The 26,535-nt window shown below is 36.7% G+C and overlaps 1 protein-coding gene across 11 annotated transcripts in view; it reads left to right on the top strand.

Annotated features, from left to right (window-relative positions):
- The window catches only part of BRIP1 (BRCA1 interacting helicase 1), a 183,653-nt gene that overhangs the window by 142,737 nt on the left and 14,381 nt on the right, over nt 1-26,535 (top strand). For all 11 annotated transcript variants that reach the window (XM_063799129.1, XM_063799127.1, XM_063799125.1 and 8 more), the window contains one exon: nt 6,115-6,227. In XM_063799129.1, coding sequence (XP_063655199.1) covers nt 6,115-6,227 — 113 coding nt within the window. The remainder of the gene's footprint in view (nt 1-6,114; nt 6,228-26,535) is intronic.

The following is a 26,535-nucleotide window of genomic DNA, read 5'->3' as shown; positions in this document are numbered from 1 at the left end:
TGCAGTGAGCCGAGATCATGCCACCGTACTCCAGCCTGGGTGATTGAGCAAGACTCCATCTCAAAAAAAAAGAAAAAAAAAAAAAAAAGCAAAGTTGGCTGGGCGTGGTGGCTCACACCTGTAATCCCAGCACTTTGGGAGGTTGAGGCGGGCAGATCACCTGAGATCAGGAGTTCGAGACCAGCCTAGCCAACATGGTGAAACCCTGTTTTTACTAAAAAACAAACAAACAAAAAATATATATATACACAAAAAATTAGCTGGGCATGGTGGCGTGCACCTGTAATCCCAGCTACTTGGGAGGCTGAAGCAGGAGAATCGCTTCAACCCAGGAGGTGGAGGTTGCAGTGAGCTGAGATCGCACCACTGCACTTCAGCCTGGGTGACTGAGTGGTACTCTGTCCAAAAAAAAAAAGGCAAAGTCTATGTCCTTTATATGTCCTTTATATTCTAGTTGTAAAGTTTCATTTTAGAAATTTGACAGATTCTTTTGAGGGAATGTAAAATAAAAAGGGTGGGGTTTTGGGTTTTTAGATTTTGGCCAGGCACAGTGGCTCACGCCCGTAATCCCAGCACTTTGGGAGGCCGAGGCGGGTGGATCACGAGGTCAAGAGATCGAGACCATCCTGGTCAACATGGTGAAACGTTGTCTCTACTAAAAATACAAAAAATTAGCTGGGCATGGTGGCACACGCCTGTAGTCTCAGCTACTCGGGAGGCTGAGGCAGGAGAATCTCTTGAACTTGGGAGGCAGAGGTTGCAGTGAGCCAAGATCGCGCCACTGCACTCCGGCCTGGTGACAGAGCAAGACTCCGTGTTAAAAAAAAAAAAAAAAAAAAAAAAAAAAAGCTTAGATTTTATTTTTACAGTAAGATAAAAATTTTTAACCTCCCAATTTGAAAGCTGCTTTTCAGAAGTGTACTGTTCTGTTTTCTTTCCTAAAGCATGTTCTTTTATTTAAAAAGGTTAATAGTGGCTGGGCACAGTGGCTCATGCCTGTAATCCCAGCATTTTGGGAGGCCAATGCAGGTGGATCACCTGAGGTCAGGCGTTTGAGACCAGCCTGACCAACAATGTGAAATCCCAACTCTACTAAAAATACAAAAATTAGCTAGGCATGGTGGCGGCCGCCTGTAGTCCCAGCTACTTGGGAGGCTGAGAGGAGAACTGCTTGAACCTGGGAGGCAGAGGTTGCAGTGAGCCAAGATCATGTCACTGCACTCCAGCCTGGGCAATGGAGTGAGACTCTGTCTCAAAAAAAAAGAAAAAGTTAATAGTGTTATAGAGTACACGGAAAATACTTTGTTTTTTCTTGAGTAGGTTTACAATTTAGTAAAGTATTATTAAGTAAAATAGAGGTCACTTGAACCTAAGCACTGCAATACCATGACACTCGATTAGACCTAGACGGCTACTAAGTAACTACTAACTGCTGGTGGGTAGTATGTACAGCATGGATATACTGGACAACGGGATGATTCACATCTGAGTGGGATGGAGCAGGATATAGCATGAGATGTCATCATGCTACTCAGAACAGTGGGCAATTTAAAACATAAATTATTTCTGGAATTTTTTATTTAATATTTTTGGACCACAGTTGACCGCAGTTAACTTAAACCACTACAGATAAGAGGGAACTGCTGTATAAGTTTTGTTAATATATCTTGAAAGCCTAAAATGTTTCCAAGAAGTTTACTCTTTATTTTTTAGTTGACAGATAATTATTGTACATATTCATAGGGTACATAGTGATGTTTTGATACATATGATGTTTATTGATTAGATCAGGGTAATTAGCGTATCTGTCATCTCAAACATTTATCATTTCTTTGTGTATGGAACATGTAATCTCCTCCTTCTAGTTATTTGAAATGATGTAATATTGTTAACTATAGTCATCCTACTGTGGTATAAAAGATTAGAACTTATTCCTTCTATCTAGCTGTAACTTTATATCCTTTAACAAATCTCAGCCAGATGCAGTGGCTCATGCCTGTATTCCTAGCACTTTGGGAGGTCAAGGTGGGAGGTTTTCTTGAGCTTATGAGTTGGAGACCATCATAGGCAACATAGCAAGAACCCATCTCTATAAAAAGTAAAAAAGAAAAAAATTGGCCAGGCATGGCAGCACACACCTGTAGTCCAACCTACTTGGGAGGCTGAGGTGGGAGAATCACTTGAGCCCAGGAGGTCAAGGCTGAAGTAAGCCATGATCGCACCACTGCCGTCCAGTCTGGGGGACAGACTGAGGCCCTGTCTCTCAAAAAAACAAGACAGAAAACAAATATCTCCCCATCCCTCCCTTCCTTCTCCCCTTCCCATCTGCTAGTATCCTCTGTTCTACTTTTTATTTTTATGAGATTAACCTTTTTTTTTTTTTTTCCGAGACAGAGTCTCACTCTGTCACCCAGGCTGGAGTGCAGTGGCGCGATCTTGGCTCACTGCAACCTCCGCCTCCTGGGTTCATGCCATTCTTCTGCCTCAGCCTCCCGAGTAGCTGGGACTACAGGCGCCTGCCACCACACCTGGCTAATTTTTTGTATTTTTAGTAAAGACGGGATTTCACCGTGTTAGCCAGGATGGTCTTGATCTCCTGACCTTGTGATCCACCCGCCTCAGCTTCCCAAAGTGCTGGGATTACAGGCCTGAGCCACTGTGCCTGGCCAAGATTAACATTTTTAAGCTTCCACATATGAGCAAGAACATGTGGTGTTTAACTTTATGTTTTTTATTTATTTCACTTAAGGTAGTGTCCTCAGTTCCATCCATGTTGCCGTGAATAACAGGATTTCATTCATTTTTATGACTGTTTAGTATTCCATTGTGTATATATACCACATTTTCTTTATCCACTTATCTGTTGTTGGATACCTAGGTTGATTCCATATCTTGGTTATTGAGAATAGTGCTGCAGTAAACATGGGGGGGGGCAATGTCTCTTCAATATAATGATTTCCTTCAAGAAAGTAACTCCACATATCTTTATTTAGGCTTCTACTACAAAAATACACAATTGGCCCTCTGTATTTATGGGTTCTGCATCTGTGGATTCACCTAAGTGTGAATCAAAAATATTTGAAAAAAAATTGCTTCTGTACTGAACATGTACAGATTTTTTTCTTGTCATTATTCCCTAAACACTACAATGTAACAACTATTTGCATAGCTTTACATCATATTAGCTATTAAAGTAACCCAGAGATTATTTAAAGTATAAAGGAGGATATGCATAGGTTATGCAAATACTAAGTCATTTTGTATCAAGGACTTGAGCATCCATGGATTTTGGTATCTGAGGGAAGTTCTGAAACCAATCACCCATGGATACCAAGGGACAACTGTACCATTTGATATACTTGTCCTGGAATACTACAATTGCACCAGATTATTACCTGGAGACAATTACTAGGCCACAGTTCAGGGAGAATAAACTCAAACAGAGCTCAGTGGTCACACTGAGTTAAAGAGATAAAGTTTAAGGAAAGTCCGTGGCAGCTAGAATTTGCAAGGTAGAGTACTAGAGAGGATGGAGCTACATAGAGAGAAAGCTCCAGGTATCTGCATAGGCGTCCCCTTAAGTTTTTGGTCGAGTACTGATTGGCATATACATGAGAGGAAGCTACATAAGGCCAGGGAAATGAGTAGGCAGAAAACTTCCTAGCGCTTACAAAGTCTGGGAATAGTTTGAGTTCCCAGCAGCCAGAAGAGAAAAACTTCATAACACATGGGGTACTTGAAACAATCATCAGTAGAGTTTCACATTTGTATGGGGGATAAATTAGCCCTAGACTAAAGGCTGCTCTTGACTTTCCCTAACAAAGCTGCCGAAGAATGAACTGGTTCCAAGTACCCTAATTGCATTCACAACAAAATCCAGTAACCACTGACTTAATGCCCACAATGTCTAGTATCCAATCAAAAATTAGCAGGCATGCAAAGAAGAGAATTTAACCCATAATACAGAGGAAAATCAATCAATAGAAACAAAACCAGAAATGACAGAGATGTTAGAACTGGCTAGCAGACAAGGATTTTTAAAATATCTTATGTTTTATGCTCTGTAAGTTCAAAGAAGATAGCAGAAAACATGAGCATACTGAAAAGAGAAACAGAAGCTATTTTTTAAATACCTATGTGAAATCTCTCTATATGAAACAAAAAATACACTGGATGGATTAGACACTGCAGAAGGAAAATTTGGTGAACTTGAAATCTTATAAATAAAAATTATCCAAAATGAAGTGTAGAGTGAAAAAAAAGAGGGTCAGTGACATGTGGAGTAATATAAAGTAGTCTAATATAGTTGTAATTGGAGTCTAAGAAGAAGAGTTTCGAGGCAGAAGAATATATATATTTAGAGAAATAATGGCTGAAAAATTTTCAAGTTTGATAGAAACTATAAGCCCACAGGTCCAAGAAGCTTAATAAAAACGCAAGCAAAATACACACAACAGCACACTGTAATCCAATCCAAAGTCGCTAAAAGAAAGGGGAACATTACAGAGATAGGATAATAGCATATTTTTTCTTCAGAACTATGCAAATCAGAAAACAATGAAAAGCCGTCTTTAACAAAAGAAAAAACCTGTCAATTTAGAATTCTTGATCAAGTGGGACAATCTCTTAAAAATGAAGATAGTGAAGGCTTTTCAGAAAAAGAAAAGTTGAAAGAACTCATTGCTAGCAAACGTGCACTACTAATATTAAAGAAAGTTCTTCAGGTAGAAGGAAAATGATACCAGATGGAAATTTAAATCTACGTGAGAAAATGACGAGTGCCAGAAATGGTAAATCTGTGGGTAAATACGGTATCTTTTAAAAGATGATCTTTTGGGACAAAACAGAAATCTGAATAAAATACATAGTTTATTTAATACTAATGTACTAATGTTAATTTCTTAATTTGACATGAGCTATAGTAATATAAGATGTTAACATTAGGGGAAATTGGGTAAAGGGTATAAGGAATCTCTGTACTATCTTTGGAACTTTTCTGTAAATCTAAACTTATTTCAAAATTATAAACTTATTTAAAATTAAAAGATAATGTACTGTTTAAAGCATAATCAAAATGTTTTATGGGTTTATAGCACGTATAAAACTAAAATGTATGGCAGCAATAGCATAAAGGACAATAAAAGGAAATGGAAGTATATTGTGGTATTGTTTTTACATCATATGTGAAGTGGTAAAATATTATTTTAAGGTAGACTAATAAGGATGTATATCATAAACCCTAGAGGAATCACACACACACAAAGACATAGCTAATAATCCAGTAGTGGAAATAATATGGAAGCATATTATTTCCAGTAGTGGAAATAATATGGAAGCATATTATTTCCAGTAGTGGAAATAATATGGAAGCATATTATTTCCAGTAGTGGAAATAATATGGGGAGAGGGGGGAACTTGATTGATCCAAAAGATAAAAACAAAATGGTACAGATTGGGGGGGTAGGGGGGAAGCAAGGTGGTAGTTTTAAACCCAATCATAACAATAACTACATTAAATGTAAATGGTCTAAACATTGCAATTAAAAAGCAGAGATTACCAGACTGGATAAATGTAAAAGAATGAACTACTCATAAACCTTTCAACATGAATGAATTCTAAAAGTATATTAAATGAAAAATGTCACAAGTCATTACATAGTATATGATAATATTTATATGAAATTCTATAAAGGGCAAAACAGAAAGCAGATCAGTGGTTGCCAGGGCCAGCAGTGGAAGAAAGAAATTTACTATAAAGGGATAAGAGGGAACTTTTGGGGGTGATGAAAATGTTCTATATTATGATGGTGGTTACATTACTATATATGTCAAAACTCACCTACTTGTACACTGAAAATTGTGTGGATTTAATGAATGTAAGTTCAATAAAACTGCTTGAGATCACACAGCTGATTAGTTATATGCATTAGGTAATTTAAGGAATGTGAAGCTAAATAAAACTATTTTAAATGAAACGAAAAAAATCAGTACTGAAAAACAAAATAAAATCTCTACCCTAAAAATATGTATATTCAAACTGTTAGAAGTTAATATGATGTTTAAAATAAGCTTTAATTATCTACTAATTTTTTAAATATATTTTAAAATTATTAGGTTGAACTAAAACGACAATATAATGACCACCATTCAAAATTGAGAGGTCTTCTACCTGGCCGTCAGTGGTATGAAATTCAAGCATACAGGGCCTTAAACCAGGCCCTTGGTAGGTAAGTGGAGTGAAATTTAATATAATATTATCTGTGACAGGGCTATATATATAAATCTAGTCTTGCTACTTTACTCTTTATAATAAACTTGGTAAAATGTTATTTAACTGGAACCGTAGGAACTGGTATGTATTCAATGATAGCTGTCACAAGTAGAATTTGAAAAGAGTAAGAAGAATAAGTTATTCCCAAAACAAAACTCACAATTTGCTAAAGTTTAAAGAAATTTTGTGATTGATCTAACAATGAATAGCACACAAAGATGCTCAGTAAATATTAAAGAAAGCTTATCAAATCAAAAAAGTTTTGTCTTGTGAACATCAAAGCTCAGATAACAATTTTATAGATAAACAGACCTCTCTCCTCACCTCCCCCAAAATGTCAGGGAAGAAAATTGATACACCAGCCAGTGTGAGGAGATATTCTATTTGAAAGTGTACTTTCAGTATGGAATCTGTGTATCTGTTAAAATATCATCAAATAGAAACAAAATCTATTTTACTGCCCAGTGAGCTTCTGTAGTTGCACAATTTTTCATTCTGCTTCTATGTAAAGAAGACATCTGACAGAAAAAAAAACATTTTCATTTTAATGTTATTTGTAAGCTTTAGATAACAATGTGATTACAATCTATATTTTCTTGTGCCTTTTATGTATAGTGATAATGTTGAAGGATAACATTGAAACTGAAGGATATTTAATAATTAAAGAAAAATAAAATAATTAATTATTATTATTATTATTATTGTTTTAGACAGCCTCACTGTGTCGCCCAGGCTGGAGTGCAGTGGCGTGATCTCGGCTCACTGCATCCTCCACCGCCCGGGTTCAAGCAATTCTCCTGCCTCAGCCTCCTGAGTAGCTGGGATTACAGGCGTGCGCCACCATGCCCAGCTAATTTTTGTATTTTTAGTAGAGATGGGGTTTCACTATGTTGGCCAGGCTGGTCTGGAACTCCTGGCCTCAAGTGATCCACTCACGTCAGCTTCCCAAAGTGCTGGGATTACAGATGTGAGCTACTCGGGAGGCTGAGGTAGGAGGATCGCTTGAGCCTGGGAGGTGGGGGTTGCAGTGAGCCAAAATCATGCCACTGCATTCCAGCCTGGGCAACAGAGCCAGACCATGTCTCAAAAAAAAAAAAAAAAAAAAATTAGCAAATCATTGAAGAAGGGTTAAAACAAACTATAATCGTGATCCTAAAGAATTAACACCAACTAAACATTTAATCATGATACTCCGACTTCTAAATATTCTTGCCCATTAAGATTTGTGCTTTGTGAGACTCATTTTTAAATCATCATTTTATACAGTCATGCATCACTTAATAACGGATATATTCTGAGAAGTGAGTTGTTAGGCAATTGTATTGTTGTGGGAACATTATAAAATGTACTTACACAAATCTAGATAGTATAGTCTACTACACATATAGGCTATATGATATAGCCTATTGTTCCTAGATCACAAACCTATACAGCATGTTACTGTACCATAGACAATTGTAACACAAGGATAAGTAATTGAGTATATAAGTGTAGAAAAAGTACAGTAAAGATATGGTATAGAAATACAGTATATTAAAAATGGTACAAATGTATATGGCACTTACCACGAATAGAGCTTACAGGACTATAAGTTGCTCTGAGTGAGTCGATCGAGTAGTGAGTGAATGTGAAGGCCTAGGACATTACTGTACACTAACTGTAGGCTTTATAAACACTGTACACTTAGGCTATACTAAATTTATTTATTTTTATTTTTTCAATAATAAATTACCCTGAGCTTATTCTGACTTTTTCTTTTTGAGAGATGAGGTATGGCTATGTTGCCCAGGCTGGTCTCGAACACCTGGGTTCAAGCAGTCCTCTCACCTTAGCCTCCCAAGTAGCTGGAACTCCAGGCACACGCCACTGTGCCCAGCTTACTGTAACTTTTTTACTTTATAAACTTTTTATCTTTTTATCTTTTTTTTTACCTTTTTGATTCTTTTACAACACTTAGCTTAAAACACAAATTATACAGCTGTACAAAAATAATTTTTTATATCCTTATTCTATAAGCTTTTTCTATTTTTGAAATTTTTATTTTTTATTTTTTTACTTTTTAAACTTTTCTGTTAAAAATGAAGACATGGGGAGCGCAATAGCTGAAGCCTGTAATCCAGCACTTTGGGAGGCCAAGGTGGGCAGATCACTTAAGGTCAGGAGTTCGATAGCAACCTGGCCAACGTGGTGAAACCCCATCTCTACTAAAAATACAAAAATTAGTTGGATGTGGTGGCAGGTGCCTATAATCCCAGCTACTTGGGAGGCTGGGACAGGAGAATTACTTGAACCTGGGAGGTGGAGGCTGCAGTGAGCCGAGATCACCCCACTGCACTCCAGCCTGGGCGACAGAGCGAGACTCCATCTCAAAAAAAAAAAAAAAAAAAAACTGAAGACATAAACACTCATGTAGTATCCTAGGCCTACACAGGATCAGGAGCATTAATATCCCTGTCTTCTACCTCCATGTCTTGAATCACTGGAAGGTCTTCAGGACCAATAAATAACATGCATGGAGCTGTCATCTCCTATGGTAACAATGCCTTCTTCTGGAATTCTTCCTGAGGGATCTGCCTGAAGCTGTTTTATAGTTAACTTTTTTTTTAATGTAAGTGAAAGGAGTACACTCTACTGATAAGAAGTACAGTATAGTAAATACACAAACCAGTAACACAGTTATTATCACTATCAAGTATTATATACCATACATAATTGTATGTGCTATACTTTTATAAGACTAGCAGCACAGTAGGTTTGTTTACACCAGCATCACCACAAGCACTTGTAATGCATTGTGCTATAATGTTACAATGGTGACATCACTAGGTGATAGGAATTTTTCAGCTCCATTATAATCTTATGGGACCACTATCATATATGCACTTCACACTGACTGAAACATCATTATGTGGTGCATTACTATCCCTTAATTTCATATTGTAGGGCATCAACATCTAATTTGTAAATGCTATAATTAGGTTTTGTGCAAATTAAATTTTTTTTTTTTTTTTTTTTTTGAGATGAAGTCTCGCTCTGTAGCCAGGCTGGAGTGCAGTGGCACAATCTCAGCTCACTGCAACCTCTGCCTCCTGCGTTCAAGCAATTCTCCTGCCTCAGCCTCCCAAGTAGCTGGCACTACAGGCTCGCACCACCACGCCTGGCTAATTTTTGTGTTTTTAGTAGAGATGGGGTTTCACCATGTTGGCCAGGATGGTCTCGATTTCTTGACCTTGTGATCCGCCTGCCTTGGCCTCCCAAAGTGCTGGAATTACAGGCGTGAGCCACCACGTTCGGCCCACAAATTAATATTTTATATTCTCTATGAAATTTTAATTAACTTCACCATGTAATTATTTATTTCCTAGTGAAGCTGTAAGGCATTTGGATAATTCATAGAAACAGGTTGGGCCAGGTGAGGTGGCTCATGCCTGTAATCCCAGCCCTTTGGTAGGTGGAGGCGGGCAGATCACCTGAGGTCAGGAGTTTGAGATCAGTCTGGTCAATGTGGTGAAACCCCGTCTCTACTAAAAATACAAAAATTAGCTGGGCATGGTGGTGTGTGTCTGTAGTCCCAGCTACTGGGGAGGCTGAGGCAGGAGAATTGCTTGAACCTGGTAGGTGGAGGTTGCGTTGAGCTAAGATTGCGCCACTGCACTCCAGCCTGGGCAACAGAGGGAGACTCCATCTAAAAAAAAGAAATTGGTTAAGAGTAAAATCATGAAAACATGACCAGTTGACATATTTGCACTTCAACCAGAAGTCCCACAACTAATCATAATCTTAACCAGTCAAATAAAAAATTTTTATTTTTCTGGTGTCTTGTGTATTTACATTAGCCCATTTGTAAACCAGATGGCATGTGGGTTCACATTTGTGTATCGCTTAGACATAGCTATATGTGTATATATACAAATACATAAGCTATGTGTATTTGTGTATAGCTTAGACATAAGACTACAACAACTAGATTTAAGCCCTAGAACATGTCACCCACTGTACTCCCCATCATTTTATTTTTTATTTTTGTTTTTATTATTATTATTATTATTATTATTTTTGAGAGAGTCTTGCTCTGTTTCCCAGGCTGGAGAGCAGTGGTGCGATCTCAGTTCACTGCAACCTCTACCTCCCAGGTTCAAGCGATTCTCATACCTCAACCTCCTGAGTAGCTGGGATTACAGGCACATGCCACCACGCCTGGCTAATTTTTGTATTTTTAATAGAGACAGGTTTTGCTATGTTGGCCAGGCTGGTCATGAACTCCTGGCCTCAAGTGATCCTCCTGCTTCAGGCTCCCAAAGTGTTAAGATTACAGGTGTGAGCCACCACACCCAGCCACTCCCCATCATTTTAGAATGGTATTCTGCATGTGTTTTTCTTCAAACTGAGTGATTCAGGTCTATGGTTAAGCTACAGAGATCCTGCTCCCCTTTTTTCCCTAGAAATCCCATTTTACTTGGAATTAAGTTGCACTGAAGGTTATTGAAGCATCACATCTGCTTACTTTGTGTCTGCCTGCTGACTGACTTTTTTTTTTTGAATTTTAATATTCAGCTAATAGTTTCTAGGGGAGCTTGAATATATTTTTGAAATTGTTGACTTTTAGTCATTATACTCAATTTGCGGAAAATAAGTATTCTTAGCTCAGTTGATTTTTTTCTTCCTTTTAGTATAAGCAATGCCTTGAATTTCAAGAAACCATGTGAAACAAAACTCATATTTGTATGTGGTTTTCTCGTTTACAAACCTTCTCCACATATATTATCTCATTTGATTCTTCTACCAATCACTTCCAGTAGCAATGCATGTTGCTACTTGATGTTTTATTTGATTTGCTTTGTTTTTGTTTGTTTGTTTGGGTTTTTTTGGGTTTGTTTTTTTTTTTTTTTTGAGATGGAGTCTCGCTCTGTCGCCCAGTGCAGTGGTGCAGTCTTGGCTCACTGCATCTTCCTCCACCCAAGTTCAAGCGATTCTCCTGCCTCAACCTCTTGAGTAGCTGAGATTACAGGCACGCACTACCATGCCCAGCTAATTTTTATATTTTTAGTAGAGACGGGGTTTCACCATGATGGCCAGGCTGGTCTCAAACTCCTGACCTCAGATGATCCACCTGCCTCAGCCTGAATTGTTTTTAAACTGGTTGTGAGAAATTATTTTTCTAAGGCCACATGGCTACTAAATGGCCCTTTACATCTTGGTCCCATCCACTTCTAAAACTGTAATACCTGCTTTTTCATCCTTATCCTCTACCTCTAGCCACCGAATTTTTCACTATTAAACATAAGTATGTCAGTATTAAACTATCAAATATGCTATATTCTTTCATTATGCTTTGCCTTGGCTTATAAGTTATCATACAATTCATTTGGCAAATTTAGCAATCAAAACCTCATTGAAAGTCATGTCCTTTATGAGGACCTTTAAAACTTCTCCAACTAGAGTTATTTATACCTTAGTAAACCTACAGCATTTTGGTTGCTATCTGTATTATAGCACATATCTCATTGTATTGTAATAGCCTATCTGTTTTCTTCCTTGAACATGTGTTACGTTTTTACATTCTCAGCAACCAAGTCTCAAATGCTTGTTGAATTAGTGAAAAATGTGAGGTTCAGTGCTTTTTCCTGCCATACAACATTGCCCAGAGAGCTTTTAGAGCTTCAAAACATGCTTTCCTGGAATATCATAAAAATCATGTATTTATAGTATTGATATATAATACTGTACTTTTAGAATTTTATTAATTTTTTTAAATGGAGAGCCCAGCTATCATTTTACTGATTTTCAGGGAATAATGTCAATAATTAATAATTTGTTACAAAGGAACTTACCCTTTAAAACCAATCAATAAGTAAAATTTTTTAAATTAAAAAAATAAAGACCAAGCAAATGTTTTATGTTATTTAATAAAACTCATAATGTATATTGATTGACAGAAAAGGTGCTTATACTCTGAGGCACTCTTCTTGTAAGGGATACAGAAGATCTAAAGTAAGCAGAAACCAATGGATTCCTTTTAATGTTAATTTTTTTAAGCACACTTGGGACTGTTAGAGTATTTGAAGTAATATAAGTCTATGAAATACAAGAACAGCCTTTGGAAACATACCAGATGGTTTTGCAACCAGGTTACAACTGCACTATGAGTTTTCTAACTAGTCTTTGTTGCTTTACTGAAAGTATAATCTTTGTCTCAAGCCGGCATAATTCATTTAAGCAAGGCAGTTTTAAAACAATGGTAAAAAGAAAAGGTGAAATCTTTTTTCTTTGAATTGTTTCATTAACAGAAATACCTTTCTACCATACCATAGAATGCTTTAAACATAAATCAAACTGGAACCAAAATACAGTGGCACACTGACTTTCCATTGACTTTCAATACTCTTCTGTAGTATTGACAATATTAATCTTCTTCCTATCCTTCCCAGTGTTATGGTCTGTTGCCTTGGAGCCTATAGGTTACTTTAAAATAATATCAAAAAATAATGCCCTATAAAATTTAGATTTTTTTTGTCTTTGTAGAAAAATTGAACATTTATGTTACTCTTCACCCCCTCAAAATCCTATGATAATAAAGAAATGAAAATATCAAACCTACAATATTACAAAGAGAGAGAGAAGACAGTGACAGACAAGCGATATCAACACATTTTGAACACTGGAAAACAGCTGAATGACTGAATGACTTAGCAGGCAAGAGAAAGCTGAAATTTAAATCTACATTGATGATAGTCAACAAGAACTTTCAGATTTATGCATGAAAAAGCCTAGGATTTGGAGCAATCTAAAATGTCAATGAAAGTAAGGTTTAAAAACAGGTGGCTTGGTTGCAAATTAGTATAAGAAACAATTAGCCTCCTCCCTCACCCAGGTTTACTTCTGGAAAGGTTGAACAACAGAGTCTCTGTATTCTTCAACACCAGGCACAGCTGAGGACGTATTAAAGATGGAGGTTAATATTATATACGGGGATTTTACATACTGAATGTGAGAACTCCACCCCCCTTTTCTTTTCAGCTCTGAGTAGGCTGACAATCAGTCTTACATCTCCCAAGCGTGTAGAATTCCTTTTTAGGGAAACTGACCACCCCATGAGAAAATATCTACAAATTGGCCCAGTTCCTACCAAATTACCCTATAGCAAACTTCCCAGCCTATAAGCTCTACCCATACATTCAGAGCTGCCAATCAGTGTTTTAGTGCCTTACTCTTAAGTAAGTGCAGAGTCTTCACCAGATTGTCAAAGAAAGTCTCTAACATGAAAAACAGACCAAAACAACAACAAAACAAGTCCAACAAAGCAAACAAAAACACAGCAGAAGAACTCTGAGAAAATAGAAACAACACAACAGACTAGAACAAGGATTGGCCAGTGTTTTCTATAAAGGGCCAGACAGTACAGTAGTCTCTCCTTATCCACAGAAGATAGATTCCACAACCTCCACTAAATGCCTGAAACCATGGATAGTACCAAACTCTACGTATACTATGTTTTTTCTATCTGATAACCAAGATGGCTACTAAGTGACTAATGGGCAAAAAGAGTATACAGCATGGACATGGTGGACAAAGGGATGATTAACATCCTGAGTGGGACAGCATGAGATTTTTATCATGCAACTCAGAAGGGCATGCATTTTTAAATGTATGAATTATTTCTGGAATTTTCCATTTAATATTTTTGGACTACATTTGACCATGAGTAACTTTGACCATAGGCAAGATTGTGGCTGTGGGGGACTATTGTGTATATTTTAGGCTTTGCAGGCTACATACAGTCTCTGTCACATATTTTTTGTTTTTTCCTTAATCCTCTTAAAAATGATCACTTGAGGTCAGCAGTTTGAGACCAGCCTGGCCAACATGGTGAAACCCCATCTCTACTAAAAATACAAAAATTAGCCAGGTATGGTGGCGCACGCCTGTAATCCCAGCTACTCAGGAGGCTGAGGCAGGAGAATCACTTGAACCTGGGAGGCGGAGGTTGCAGTGAGCCGAGATTGCACCACTGCACTTCAGCCTGGGCGACAGAATGAGACTCCTTCTCAAAAAAAAAAAAAAAAATGTGAAGACCATTCCTACACATTGGAGGCTGTACAAAAACAAGACACGGGCTATTTTTGTAGGCACTATAGGCTATAGTTTGCCAACCCCCAGATAGGAGAAATCTTCAAAAAAAAAATCTTAATATCCATAGAGATGTACCATATTGCCTCCATGAAACAAGAACAAAAGAATAAGAAAAAGTGCTTAGAAATTAACATGATACCAACAATTTTTAAATGCATAATAGGGCTTGGAAGATAAAATGGAAATTTTCCAGATCAAAAAGAGAAAGCGGGAAAGAAGAACTAGAAAATTAGAGGATCAGTATGCAATAACCAACTTCTGATACATAGAAGGCTCAGATCATGAGAACAGAAAAAATAAAGGAAAGAAACATCTCAAAGAAATAACTCAAGAAAATTTCTCAGAATTGAGTAACACGATTTCCTGGTTGAAGGGGCTCACTCAGGCACAGGTAAAGGAGGAAAAGCTACAAAGCACTTCACTGTGCCCTTTCCAAGTACCAGGGGATAAAGAAAAAGTCTTAAAGTCTTCCAAAGACAAAAAGACAGGTCTCTATCTTACAAAAGATAGAGAATCAGAATCACAACAGACTTCTGAAAAGCAACACTGAAACCAAAAAAATAGAATAAATTGTCTTCAAATATTTTAGGGAAATTTTTGATTTGTAACTTAAGTTCTACATGAGCCAAACTATCAATAAACTATAAGACAAAATAAAGCCTTCAACATACAAGGACCTAAAACATTTGCTTCAAATGGACACTTTCTCAAGATTTTACTGGAAGATGTGCTCCATCAAAATAAAAAAAAAATTTAAAAAGGAATATCAAGGATGCAGGGAACTAGGGTTCCAATCCAGAATAGAGGCAAAGATAATTCCTAAAACAACCAGGAAGGAAAACTCTGGAATGATAACAGTGCAGCAAGTAGTCTAAATTGAGTTCAGAGGATAGAAGGTTTGACCATACTTGGAAGAATTTTTACAGCTATGGCATGGTTTGGGGATTAATTAATGACAGAAAACATTAAAAATTAATCCACAAAAAGAAGAGGCAGTTATTAACTCCAGGGAAGGCAAAAAGTCTTGTACAATAAAGGAAATCTAATTATAGTGCACTATGTGACTCAGTTGTTAATATTCCCAGGAAGGGATGGTGAAGTATCAGTGGTATAAGAGAAATAAACATCTTCCACAGGAGAGAATCAGTACGTAAGTTCTAAAGTTCAAAAACCAAGAAGTAGTAGTAGGATCAATGTTCCTTAGAAATATGGAGATAAATAACCAGAAGATCTACCTAAAATATTGAAAGTAATTGTTTCTGAGGAATGGGAATTGTAAACAGGAGGTGGGTAGGGAAAGGACAGTTATGTTTTTCATTGAAAACATAAAACTATGTGTTCGTGTTTCTTTGATAAAAGTTAAAATTTACAAAGCTAAAATTAACTTTAAAAAATAGTTTGGGCGTTTCAGTCCTAGAAAAGATGAAGTAAGCATATTTAGTAGTCTAAAAAACCTAGACAGAATATGTGGAGTAGCTGTTTGAGAACTCTGAAAAGTCAACACTAGCAGGTAGATTAAGAAAGGAGACCAGAATTCAAAATACCAATGATCTAGCTCAAGTAACTGTATAATACCAGATAAAGTAGAATTCCAAACAAACAAAATTAGGGATAAAAGAGAACATTACATAATGATAAAAGGGTGAATTCACCAAGAAGACATAAGAATCATAAATGTGTATGCACCCCAAAACAGGGTTTCAAAATACATGAAGCAAAAACTGACAGATCTGAAGAGAAAAATAGACAAATACACAATTATACTTGGAAACTTCAAAATTCCTCTCAATAACAGAACTAGTAGACAAACTAATAAAGATATAGATGACTTGAGCAACATTATTAGCCAACTCAAGTCCAGTATGTTCTCTGACTGTAATGGAATTAAACTAGTAATCTAGTTTAAACTAGAAATCAATAACAGAAAAATGTCCAAATACTTGGAAATTAAGCAGCATATTTCTAAATAATCCATAGGCAAAACAGCAAGTTTCAAGTAAAATTAGAAAATATTTTGAACTGATCAAAAATGAAAATACAGCATATCAAAATGTAAGGACTGCAGCTAAAGCAGTGCTCAGATGGATATTTATGTCATTAAATGCTTATTTTAGGAAAAAACATCCTCAAATCATTGATCTTAGTTTCTACCTTATGAAGCTAGAAAAAGAAGAGCTAAATAAATGTGAGGCAAACAGGAAAAAAAGGAGTAATAAAAACAAGTATAAATTGATGAATTGTAACAAAAATAATAAAATCAGTGAAATGAAAATTAAGCTGTTTGAACTAAGAGTTGAGCTACCATTCAACTCAGCAATCCCATTACTGGTTATATGCCCAAAGGAAAATAAATCATTCTGCCAAAAAGACACATGCAGCTGTGTGTTCATCACAGCACAATTCACAAAAGCAAAGGCATAGAAGCAACTCAAATACCTATCAACGGTGGACTAGATAAAGAAAATGTGGTACATATACACCGTGGAATACTGCACAGCCATTAAAAAAGAATGAAATCATGTCCTTGCCGCAACATGGATGCAACTGGAGGCCATTATCCTAAGCAAACTAACACAGAAACAGAAAACCAAATACTATATGTTCCCACTTATAAATGGGAGATAAACAGTGGGTACACATGGACTTAAAGATGGGAACATAGACACTAGGGAATGAATGTAAGTGGAGGCAGAAAAGGAGGGAAGCAAGGGTTGAAAAACTACCTATTGTGTTCTATGCTTGCTTTCTGGGTAACAGGTTCAGTTGTACTCCAAACTCAACATCATGCAATATACCTTTGTAACAAACCTGCACATGTACTCCTGGAATCTAAAATAAAATAAAAATTGAAAAAGAGAAAAAAATAGACTCTTTGAAAAGATCAATAAAATTGATAAACTTCTAGCAAAATTAAAAAAGAGAAGCCACAATTACTAATATCAGGAATAAAAGAGGTATTAATAGTATAACTACAGACTCCACAGGCATTAAAAGAATAATATGAGAATACTACAAAAAACTCTATACATATACATTTGATAACTTAGATGAAGTAGATTAATTCCACAAAACCCACAAAATACCAAAATTCACCCAAGATGAAATAGATAACATGCATAGCTATCTAGCAAAGAAATAGAATTCATAGTTAAAAGCCTTCTAAAAAATTCTCCACCCAGATGTGTTCATTAACAAATATTACCAAACATTTAAAGAAGAAATAACATAAATTTTACAACATCTCTTCTAAAAAATAGAAGATGTAATCCTTCTCAATTTATTTTATGAGGCCAAGATGAAACAGATAACATGCATAACTATCTAGCAAAGAAATAGAATTAATAGTTAAAAGCCTTCTAAAAAATTCACCCAGCTGTGTTCACTAGCAAATATTACCAAACATTTAAAGAAGAAATAACACAAATTTTACATAATCTCTTCTAAAAAACAGAAGATGCAATCCTTCCCAATTTATTTTATGAGACCAGAATTAACCAGCAACCAAACCAGATGAAGACTACAAAAACAAAAGGAAAAGGGGGGAAAAAAGAAAACTATAAGAGCCTAAAAATAAAACTGCACACGTACAACCATCTGATCTTTGACAAAATTAGCAAAAATAAACAATGGGGAAAGGACTCCTTGTTCAATAAATGGTGCTGGAGTAACTGGCTTGCTGTATGCAAAAGAATGAAACTGCACCCCCTACCTTTTACCATATACAAAAATCAACTCAAGATGGATTAAAATTAACTCAAGATGGATTAAAGATTTAAGTGTAAGACCTCAAACTATAAAAATCCTAGAAGAAAACCTAGGAAATACTGTTCTAAACATCAGATTTGGCAAAGAATTTGTGACTAAGTCCTCAAAAGCAATTGCAACAAAACAAAAATTGACAAGTGGGACCTAACTGGCTAGCCGTAAGCAGAAGATTGAAACTGGACCCCCTTCCTTACACTATATACAACAACCACCTCAGGGTGAATTAAAGACTTAAATGTAAAACCTTAAACTAAAAACCCTTGAAGAAAACCTAGGAAATATCATTCTGGACATAGGCTCTAGGAAAGATTTCATCATGAAGACACCAAAAGCAATTGCAACAAAAACAAAATCGATGAATGGGACTTAATTAAACTTAAGAGCTTCTGCACAGCAAAAGAAACTATCAGCAGAGTAAAGACAAACCACAGAATGCGAGAAAATGTTTGCAAACTATGCATCTTACAAACGTCTAATATCCAGAATCCATAAGGAACTTAAATTGACAAGCAAAAAACAACCCCATTAAAAAGTGGCCAAAGGACATGAACAGAAATTTCTCAAAAGGAGACATGCATGTGGCCAAGAAGCATATGAAAAAATGTTCAACACACTATCATTAGAGAAATGCAAATCAAAACCACAATGTGGCTGGGCATGGTGGCTCACGCCTATAATCTCAGCACTGGGAGGTCAAGGCGGGCAGGTCACTTGAGGTCAGGAGTTGAAGACCACTCTGCCCAACATGGCAAAACCCCATCTCTACTAAAAATACAAAAATTAGGTGGGTGTTGTGGCGCACACCTGTAATTCCAGCTACTTGGGAGGCTAAGGCAGGAGAATCGTTTGAACCTGGGAGGTGGAGTTTGCAGTGAGTTGGGATTGTGCCACTGCACTTCAGCCTGGGCAATAGAGTGAGACTCTGTCTCAAAACAAACAAACAAACAAACAAACAAAAACAAAAAAACACACACATACACAATGAGATAACATCTCACACTAGTCAGAATGGCTGTCGTTAAAAAGTCAAAAAAAAAAAAAAAGAACAGATGCTCGCAAGGTTACAGAGAAAAAGGACCACATATGTACTGCTGGTGGGAATGTAAATTAGTTCAGCCACTGTGGAAAGCAGTTTGTTGATTTCTGAAAGAAGTTAAAGCAGAAGTACTACTGTTCAACCCAACAATTCCATTATTGGGTGTATACCCAAAGGAATGTGAGTCATTCTCCCATAAAGACATATGTATCTGTATGTTTATCACAGCACTATTCACAGTAGCAAAGACATGGAATCAACCTAAATGCCTATTGATAGTAGACTGGATTAAGAAAATGTGGTACATATACACAATGGAATACTATGTAACCATAAAAAAGAGTAAGATCATGTCCTTTGCAGCAACATGGATGGAGCTGGAGGCCATTATTCTAAATGAACTAACGCAGGAACAGAAAACCAAATACCACATGTTCTCACTTATACACGAGAGCTAAACATTGAGTATATGTGGACAGAGAAGGGAACAACAGACACCAGGGCCTACTTGAGGGTGGATAGCTTAAAATTAAGCTGTTTGAACTAAGAGTTGAGCTACCATTCAAGGAAAACTACCTGTTGGATACTATGCTGCTTTTTACCTGGGTGACAACATAATCGGTCCTAATTTGTCACAACAAATCCCCATGACATGCAATCTGCCTCTATAACAAACCTGCAGATGTATTCCTGAAACTAAAATAAAAGTTAAAACAACAACAACAACAACAACTATAGATCAATATCCCTCTGAAACATAGATGAAGATGTCCTCAACAGAGTGCCAGCAAATTGGGTAAGGTCCTCAAAAATGGCAGAACAAAGACCTCTGAAATTTCTAAAAGCAATGAGAAAATAGGCAAAAATAAGTTAGAAGCAACTTTATCAAAACTCTGGGTATTAACCAAAAGTTACAGCATTCTAGGAAGAATTTACTCCTTAAAAATAGCTGAATTGCAGTAAGAACAGTAAGCTTTGCGGTATTTTAACTTGCTCTGTTCTCACCTCTCTCCAAGTTCACAATAGCCTTAAAAACCAATCGCCTGAAATCGTGAGGAAAGCCAACAACCTGACAGTCATTGGAGGGAGCAAAACAGGTCTGGAGTACATTTCCAGAGAATTATGTGACCTACCTGGGAGTTTCCTGGAAGACCCCACTCACAAGGCTATCTTTATTTGACCTGACTCAGAGCTCACCCAGCCAGCTGTTTAACTTCACAGTTGCCTGAGACAATGAATGACATTTGGGGCAAGTGAGAGGCTAGCCAAAAAATGTAAAGAGAAAAGCTGAGGAATGCGATGTCCATAGAGAGCTTTTAAAGTTCTGACATATTCCTGGGATTTTAGTGGGAATATGTGTAGGAGAGTGCATGTGACCAGTGATGTGGACATGCTGAGAAAAGACCTGAAAAGGCCCTAAGCTATCACCTTGGTGCTCTGCTGAAGCAGGAAGTGAAAACAAGATCAGAGTTATTACCTACAGTGCTGAGGATTGAAATTATGCCCCAATATATGCAGAGACTCTTGGCAAAGAATGGGAGACATGATGGTTCTAGACATTTAAGGAAATCTCTGTCTAATTATTAGCTGACTACTAAGTTAACCGAGCAGTCTTCAATGACCACACATGACAGAATACAGACTTTACAAGATTATTTTAGAAAAATTACAAGAACAAAAAACCTTGAAGAGGGAGAATAATCCGATTTCTTTATTTGCCACATTATATTATTTAAAATGTACTGTTTTCAACAAAAATCATGACACATAACAAAGAAAGTATAACTAAGAGAAAAAAATAATAGAAACTCTCCCTGAGGAAACCCAGACGTTTGTCTTAGTAGACAAAGCTATGCCTTAGGAGAGAAAGCTAGTTCAAATACATTCAATAACTAAGCAAACTGTGTCAAAAACTATGAGAATGATGTCTCACCTCACTAAATAGGGAATATCAATAAAGAGATAAAATTTGCTTAACAAAAACCTAATTGAAATTCTGGAGTTGGAAAGTATAATAGCTAAAATGAAATATTCATTACAGGGGCCCAACAGCAGATTTAAGAATGCAGAAGAAAGAATTGATTTACTTAAACATCAATTGAGATTATTTACTCTAAAGAACAGAAAGAAAAAGAATGAAGAACAACTAGCATAATCTCAGAGACCTGTAAAACCTCATCAAGCGTACCAACATATGCATATTTGGAGTCCCAGAAGGAGAGGAGAGAAAAAAGAATAGAAAGAATATTTAAAGAAATTATGGCTGAAAACGTTCCGAATTTGATGAAAAACGTTAATTTATACATCCAAGAAGATAAGCGAACTCTAAGTAGGATGAACTCAGGGAGATTCCTATCTAGATGGTTGAAATCAAACAGCCAGAAGACAGAATCTAGAAAGCGGCAAGAGAGAAATAACTCATCATATACAAAACATCCTCCAGACCAGGAAGCAGTTAATTGACATGTTCAAAGTGCTGAAAGAAAATGACTGTCAACCAAGAATACTATATCTAACAAAACTGTCCTTCAGAAATAAGGTAAAAATTAAGACATTCCCAAATAAACAAAAACCAAGAGAATTACTCTGTAGCAAACTTGTCCTATGAGAAATACTAAAAGGAGTCTTTCAGGCTGAAATGAAAGGATATTAGGAAGTAAGTCAGATGCACGCGATGAAATAAAGAATACCCACAAAATTAACGACATACGTAAATGTAAAAGTTAATATAAAGGTGCTTCTTGCTTATAATTCTTTTACTCTTGATTTTTTAAAAGAGCAACTGCATAAAACAATAATTGTAAATCTGTGGTGATTGTCTTGTGGGTTGCCAAGACCACCTTCAGGTTCAGCAATTCACTTGGAACAGTTAGATAGCCTCAGGATATAACTGTATACATGGCTAGGATTTATTACAGTGAAATGACACCAAGCACAGTCAGCAAAGAGAACAAAACATGTGCATGGGACAAAGTCTAGGGAGCCAGTCTTAAGCTTCCAAGTGTCCTCTCCCAGTGCAGTTACACAGGACACACTTCCCCGAGCAATGAGTTGTGGCAACATGTGTGAAATATTTCCAATCAGAGGAGCTAATTAGCACCCAGGGATTTTACTGGGGCTGGTCATATAGGCAGCCTCTGCCTAGCAGTTTCCAGAAGACTAGACTCTCAAAAGGAGAATGAGTATTCAGCATTAATATATTGTTTACTCAAACAGTTCAGGCACGGTGAGACACTCTTATCAGTCAATCACAGGTACCCTCCTGAATCTAAGTTTTCATTCATCAGCCCAGGACCACCTTTAAACAGACCTTTCTAGGGGTAAACAATCCAACCTACAATGTTAATTCTTTTGCACCAGCATACAATGTTTAAAGATATAATTTATATGACAATAACAACCCAAAGGTGACAGATGAGGGAACAGAAGGACCATTTTTTTGTACTATTGAAATTAAGTTGGCAATTTTCCTGACTAGTTTATTACTGGTTGATATGTTTATTATACTCTTCAACCACTAATAAAAATAAGAAAATATAGTAATGTAAATGACAAGAGAATTAAAATTATATACTGGAAAGTGTCTATTGGAGAAAATGGAAAGTAATGGAAAGACAGAAGAACAAAATACGTAAGGCATATAGAAAGCAAATAGCAAAATGAGTATTTTACAAAATAGCTGAGTAAATCCTACCTTATCAGTAATTACATTAAATGTAAATGGATTAAATACTCCAATCTAAAGGCAAAGTTTGGCTGAATGGATTGAAAACAATGTGATATATGCTGTCTGCAAGAGAAACACTAGTTTAAAAAACACAAATAGGTTGAAAATAAAATGATGGGAAAAGACATACCATGCAAATAGTAAACAAAAGAGAGCTGGTTTGGTTATACTAATATCAGATAAAATAGACCCTTAAGACAAAAAAAAGTTAATAGAAACAATTAACATTTTATAATGATAAAAGTGCCATTCTGCCTGCAATCCCAGCACTTTGGGAGGCTGAGGTGGGCAGATCGCTTGAGCTTAGAAGTTCAAGACTAGCCTAGGTAACATGATGAAACCCTGTCTCTATTAAAAGTACAAAAAAATTAGCCAGGTGTAGTGGCGTGTACCTATAATCCCAGCTATTCAGGAGACTGATGTGGGAGAATCACCTGAGCCCAGGAAGTTGAGGCTGCAGTAAGCCATGACCTCACTACTTCACTCCAGCCTGGGCAACTGGAGTAAGACCTTGTCTCAAAAAAAAAAAAACAAAAAAAAAAACCATTCTCTCAAGAATGTATAACAAGTCTAAATATGCAATTATAAACATACGAAGTTAACAAAAAGGCCCCAAAACACATCTAGCAAAAAGCGTCAGAAATCAATAATTTAGTAATACTTGGAGACTACCATACCCTACTCAACAATGGGTAGAACAACTAGAAGGAAAATCAACAGAAAATAAAAGCCTTGAACAAAACTACAAACCAACAACTACAAACAAACCTAACAGACATCTGTAGCACACTTCACCCAACAACAGGAAAATATGCATTCTGCTCAAGTGAACGTGGCATGTTCTTCAGGATAGGCCATCCGTTCATCCATAAAATATAAGGTTCCATAAATGTTAAGAGGTTGAAATCATTACAAGTATTATTTCTGACTACAATGAAATAAACCAGAAATCAATAATGGGAGGAAAAATGGAAAACTCACAAATACATGGAAATTCAATGATATACTTTTAAACAACCAGTGGGTCAAAGAAGAAATCAGAAGAAAAATTGAAAAATACATTGTGATAAATGAAAATGGAAACAATGTCCCAAAATTTGGGGGACACAGTGAAAGTACTGCTCCCAGGGAAACTTAAAAAAGCTGTAAACATCTAGGCCAGGCGTGGTGGCTCATGTGTGTAATCCTAGCACTTTGGGAGGCCAACACGGGCAGATTACCTGAGGTCAGGAGTTCGAGACCAGCCTGGCCAACATGGTGAAACCCCGTCTCTACTAAAAATACAAAAATTAGCCAGGTGTGGTAGCACATGCCTGTAATCCCAGCTACTTGGGAGGCTGAGGCAGGAGAACTGCTTGAGCCCAGGGGGCGGAGGTTTCAGTGAGCTGAGATCATGCCACTGCACTCCATCCTGGCTGACAGAGCGAGACTCTGTCTAAAAAAAAAAAAACTGTAAACATCTGTATTTTAAAAGAATAAACATCTGGAATCAATAATCTAACCTTCCTCCTTAAGGAATTAGGAAAAAAAAAGAGCAAACTAAACCCAAAGCGAGGCAATTAAAGGAAATACTAGAGATTTAAAAGGAAATAAATGAAATAGAGAATTCAAAGAACAGTAGAGAATAACCAAGGTAACAAAAGTTGATTTGTTGAAAAGATCAACAAAATTGACAGACCTGTACCAAGACTGACCAAAGAAAATACAGAGAAGTTCTAATTCACTAAAATTAGAAATGAAAGAGGGGATGTTACTACCTTACAGAAATACAAAGGATTATAAGAGAATACCTTCAAAAATTGTGTGATGACAAATAACTTAGATTAAATGGACAAATTCATAGATAGACACAAAATACTGAGAATATATCAAGAAGAAATAGAATATCTCTTTTTTTTTTTTTTTTTTTTTTTTTTTTTTTTTTTGAGACAGAGTCTCACACTGTTTCCTGGGCTGGAGTGCAATGGCATGATCTTGGCTCACTGCAACCTCTGCCTCCCAGGTTCAAGCAATTCTCCTGTCTCAGCCTCCTGAGTAGCTAGGATTACAGGTGCCTGCCACCATGCCCGGCTGCATTTTTAGAAGAGACGGGGTTTCACTATGTTGGCCAGGCTGATCTTGAACTCCTGACCTCGTGATCCACCTCCCAAACTGCTGGGATTACAGGTGTGAGCCACTGCGACCAGCTGAAATAGAATATCTGAATAGATGTATAACAAGTAAAGATAGAATTTGTCATCAAAACACTTCCCCCTTTTTTTTTTTTTTTTTTTTGAGACAGAGTCTCTATCTGTTGCCCAGGCTGGAGTACAGCGGCGCAATCTCAGCTTACTGCAAGCTCCACCTCCCAGGTTCACGCCATTCTCCTGCCTCAGCCTCCTGAGTAGCTGGGGACTACAGGTGCCCGCCACCACACCCGGCTAATTTTTTGTATATTTAGTAGAGACAGGGTTTCACCGTGTTAGCCAGGATGGTATCGATCTCCTGATCTCGTGATCTGCCCACCTTGGCCTCCCAAAGTGCTGGGATTACAGGCGTGAGCCACCGCGCCTGGCCTTTTTTTTTTTTTTGTGAGACGAAGTCTCACTCTGTCACTCAGGCTGGAATGCAGTGGCGTGATCTCAGCTCACTGCAACCTCTACCTCCCAGGTTCAAGTGATTCTTCTGCCTCAGCCTCATGATCGAATGGCTTCACTGGTGAATTCTACCAAAAATTTACAGAAGAATTTGCATTAATCTTTCATTAACTCTAGCAAAAAATGGAAGAGAAATATTTACCAACTCATTCTATGTGGCCAGTATTACCTGATACTAAAACAAGTAAAATACATTACGAGAAAAGAAGATTGTACAGCAATATTTCATATGTCTATAGAAATAAAAGCCATTGACAGAATCAGCAACATACTAAAAGGATTATACACCATGACCAAGTAAGATTTATCCCAGCAATCCAAGATTGGTTCAACATGCTTTATAAAATCAATTAATGTAATACACCATATTAAAAGAAGACCAAAACCACATGATCTTCTCAAGATGCAAAAAAAAAAAAAAGCATAAAACAGTATTCAACACATTTTCATGATGAAAATACTCAACAAAGTGGGAATATAAGGTTACTTACTTAGCTTTAATGAGGTAATCTATTAAAAGCTCACAGCTAACATCACACTTAATCTTAAAAGACTGAAATGTTTTTCCTAAGTTCAAGATCACGACAGTGATTTTCACTCTTACCACTTCTATTCAATATTGTATTGGAGGTTCTAACCAGGGCAGTGAGACAAGAAGAAGAAAGAAAGGTATACAGATTGGAAAGGAGGAAGCAGAACTATTTTTATTTGCAAATGATATATTACATTCTAAGAAAATTCTAAGAAATCCATTTTTAAAATAACAGAACTGATAGGTTCAGCAAGGTTTCAGGTTACAAGACCAATATTAAAAAATCAATGACATTTTTATTCACTAGCAGCCAAAAATCTAAAAATGAACTTAAAAAATGCCATTTAAAATAACATCAGAAAGAAGAAAATACTTAGAAATATACTTAACTAAGGAGATGAAAGATCTGTATACTGAAAACTGCAAGACATTATTGAA

Source organism: Pan troglodytes, chromosome 19 (genome assembly GCF_028858775.2).
Source record: "Pan troglodytes isolate AG18354 chromosome 19, NHGRI_mPanTro3-v2.0_pri, whole genome shotgun sequence".
NCBI classification, from domain to species: Eukaryota; Metazoa; Chordata; class Mammalia; order Primates; family Hominidae; genus Pan; species Pan troglodytes.
Note: the sequence above shows the minus strand (reverse complement) of the source record. Positions and strands in the feature narration are given on the sequence as shown.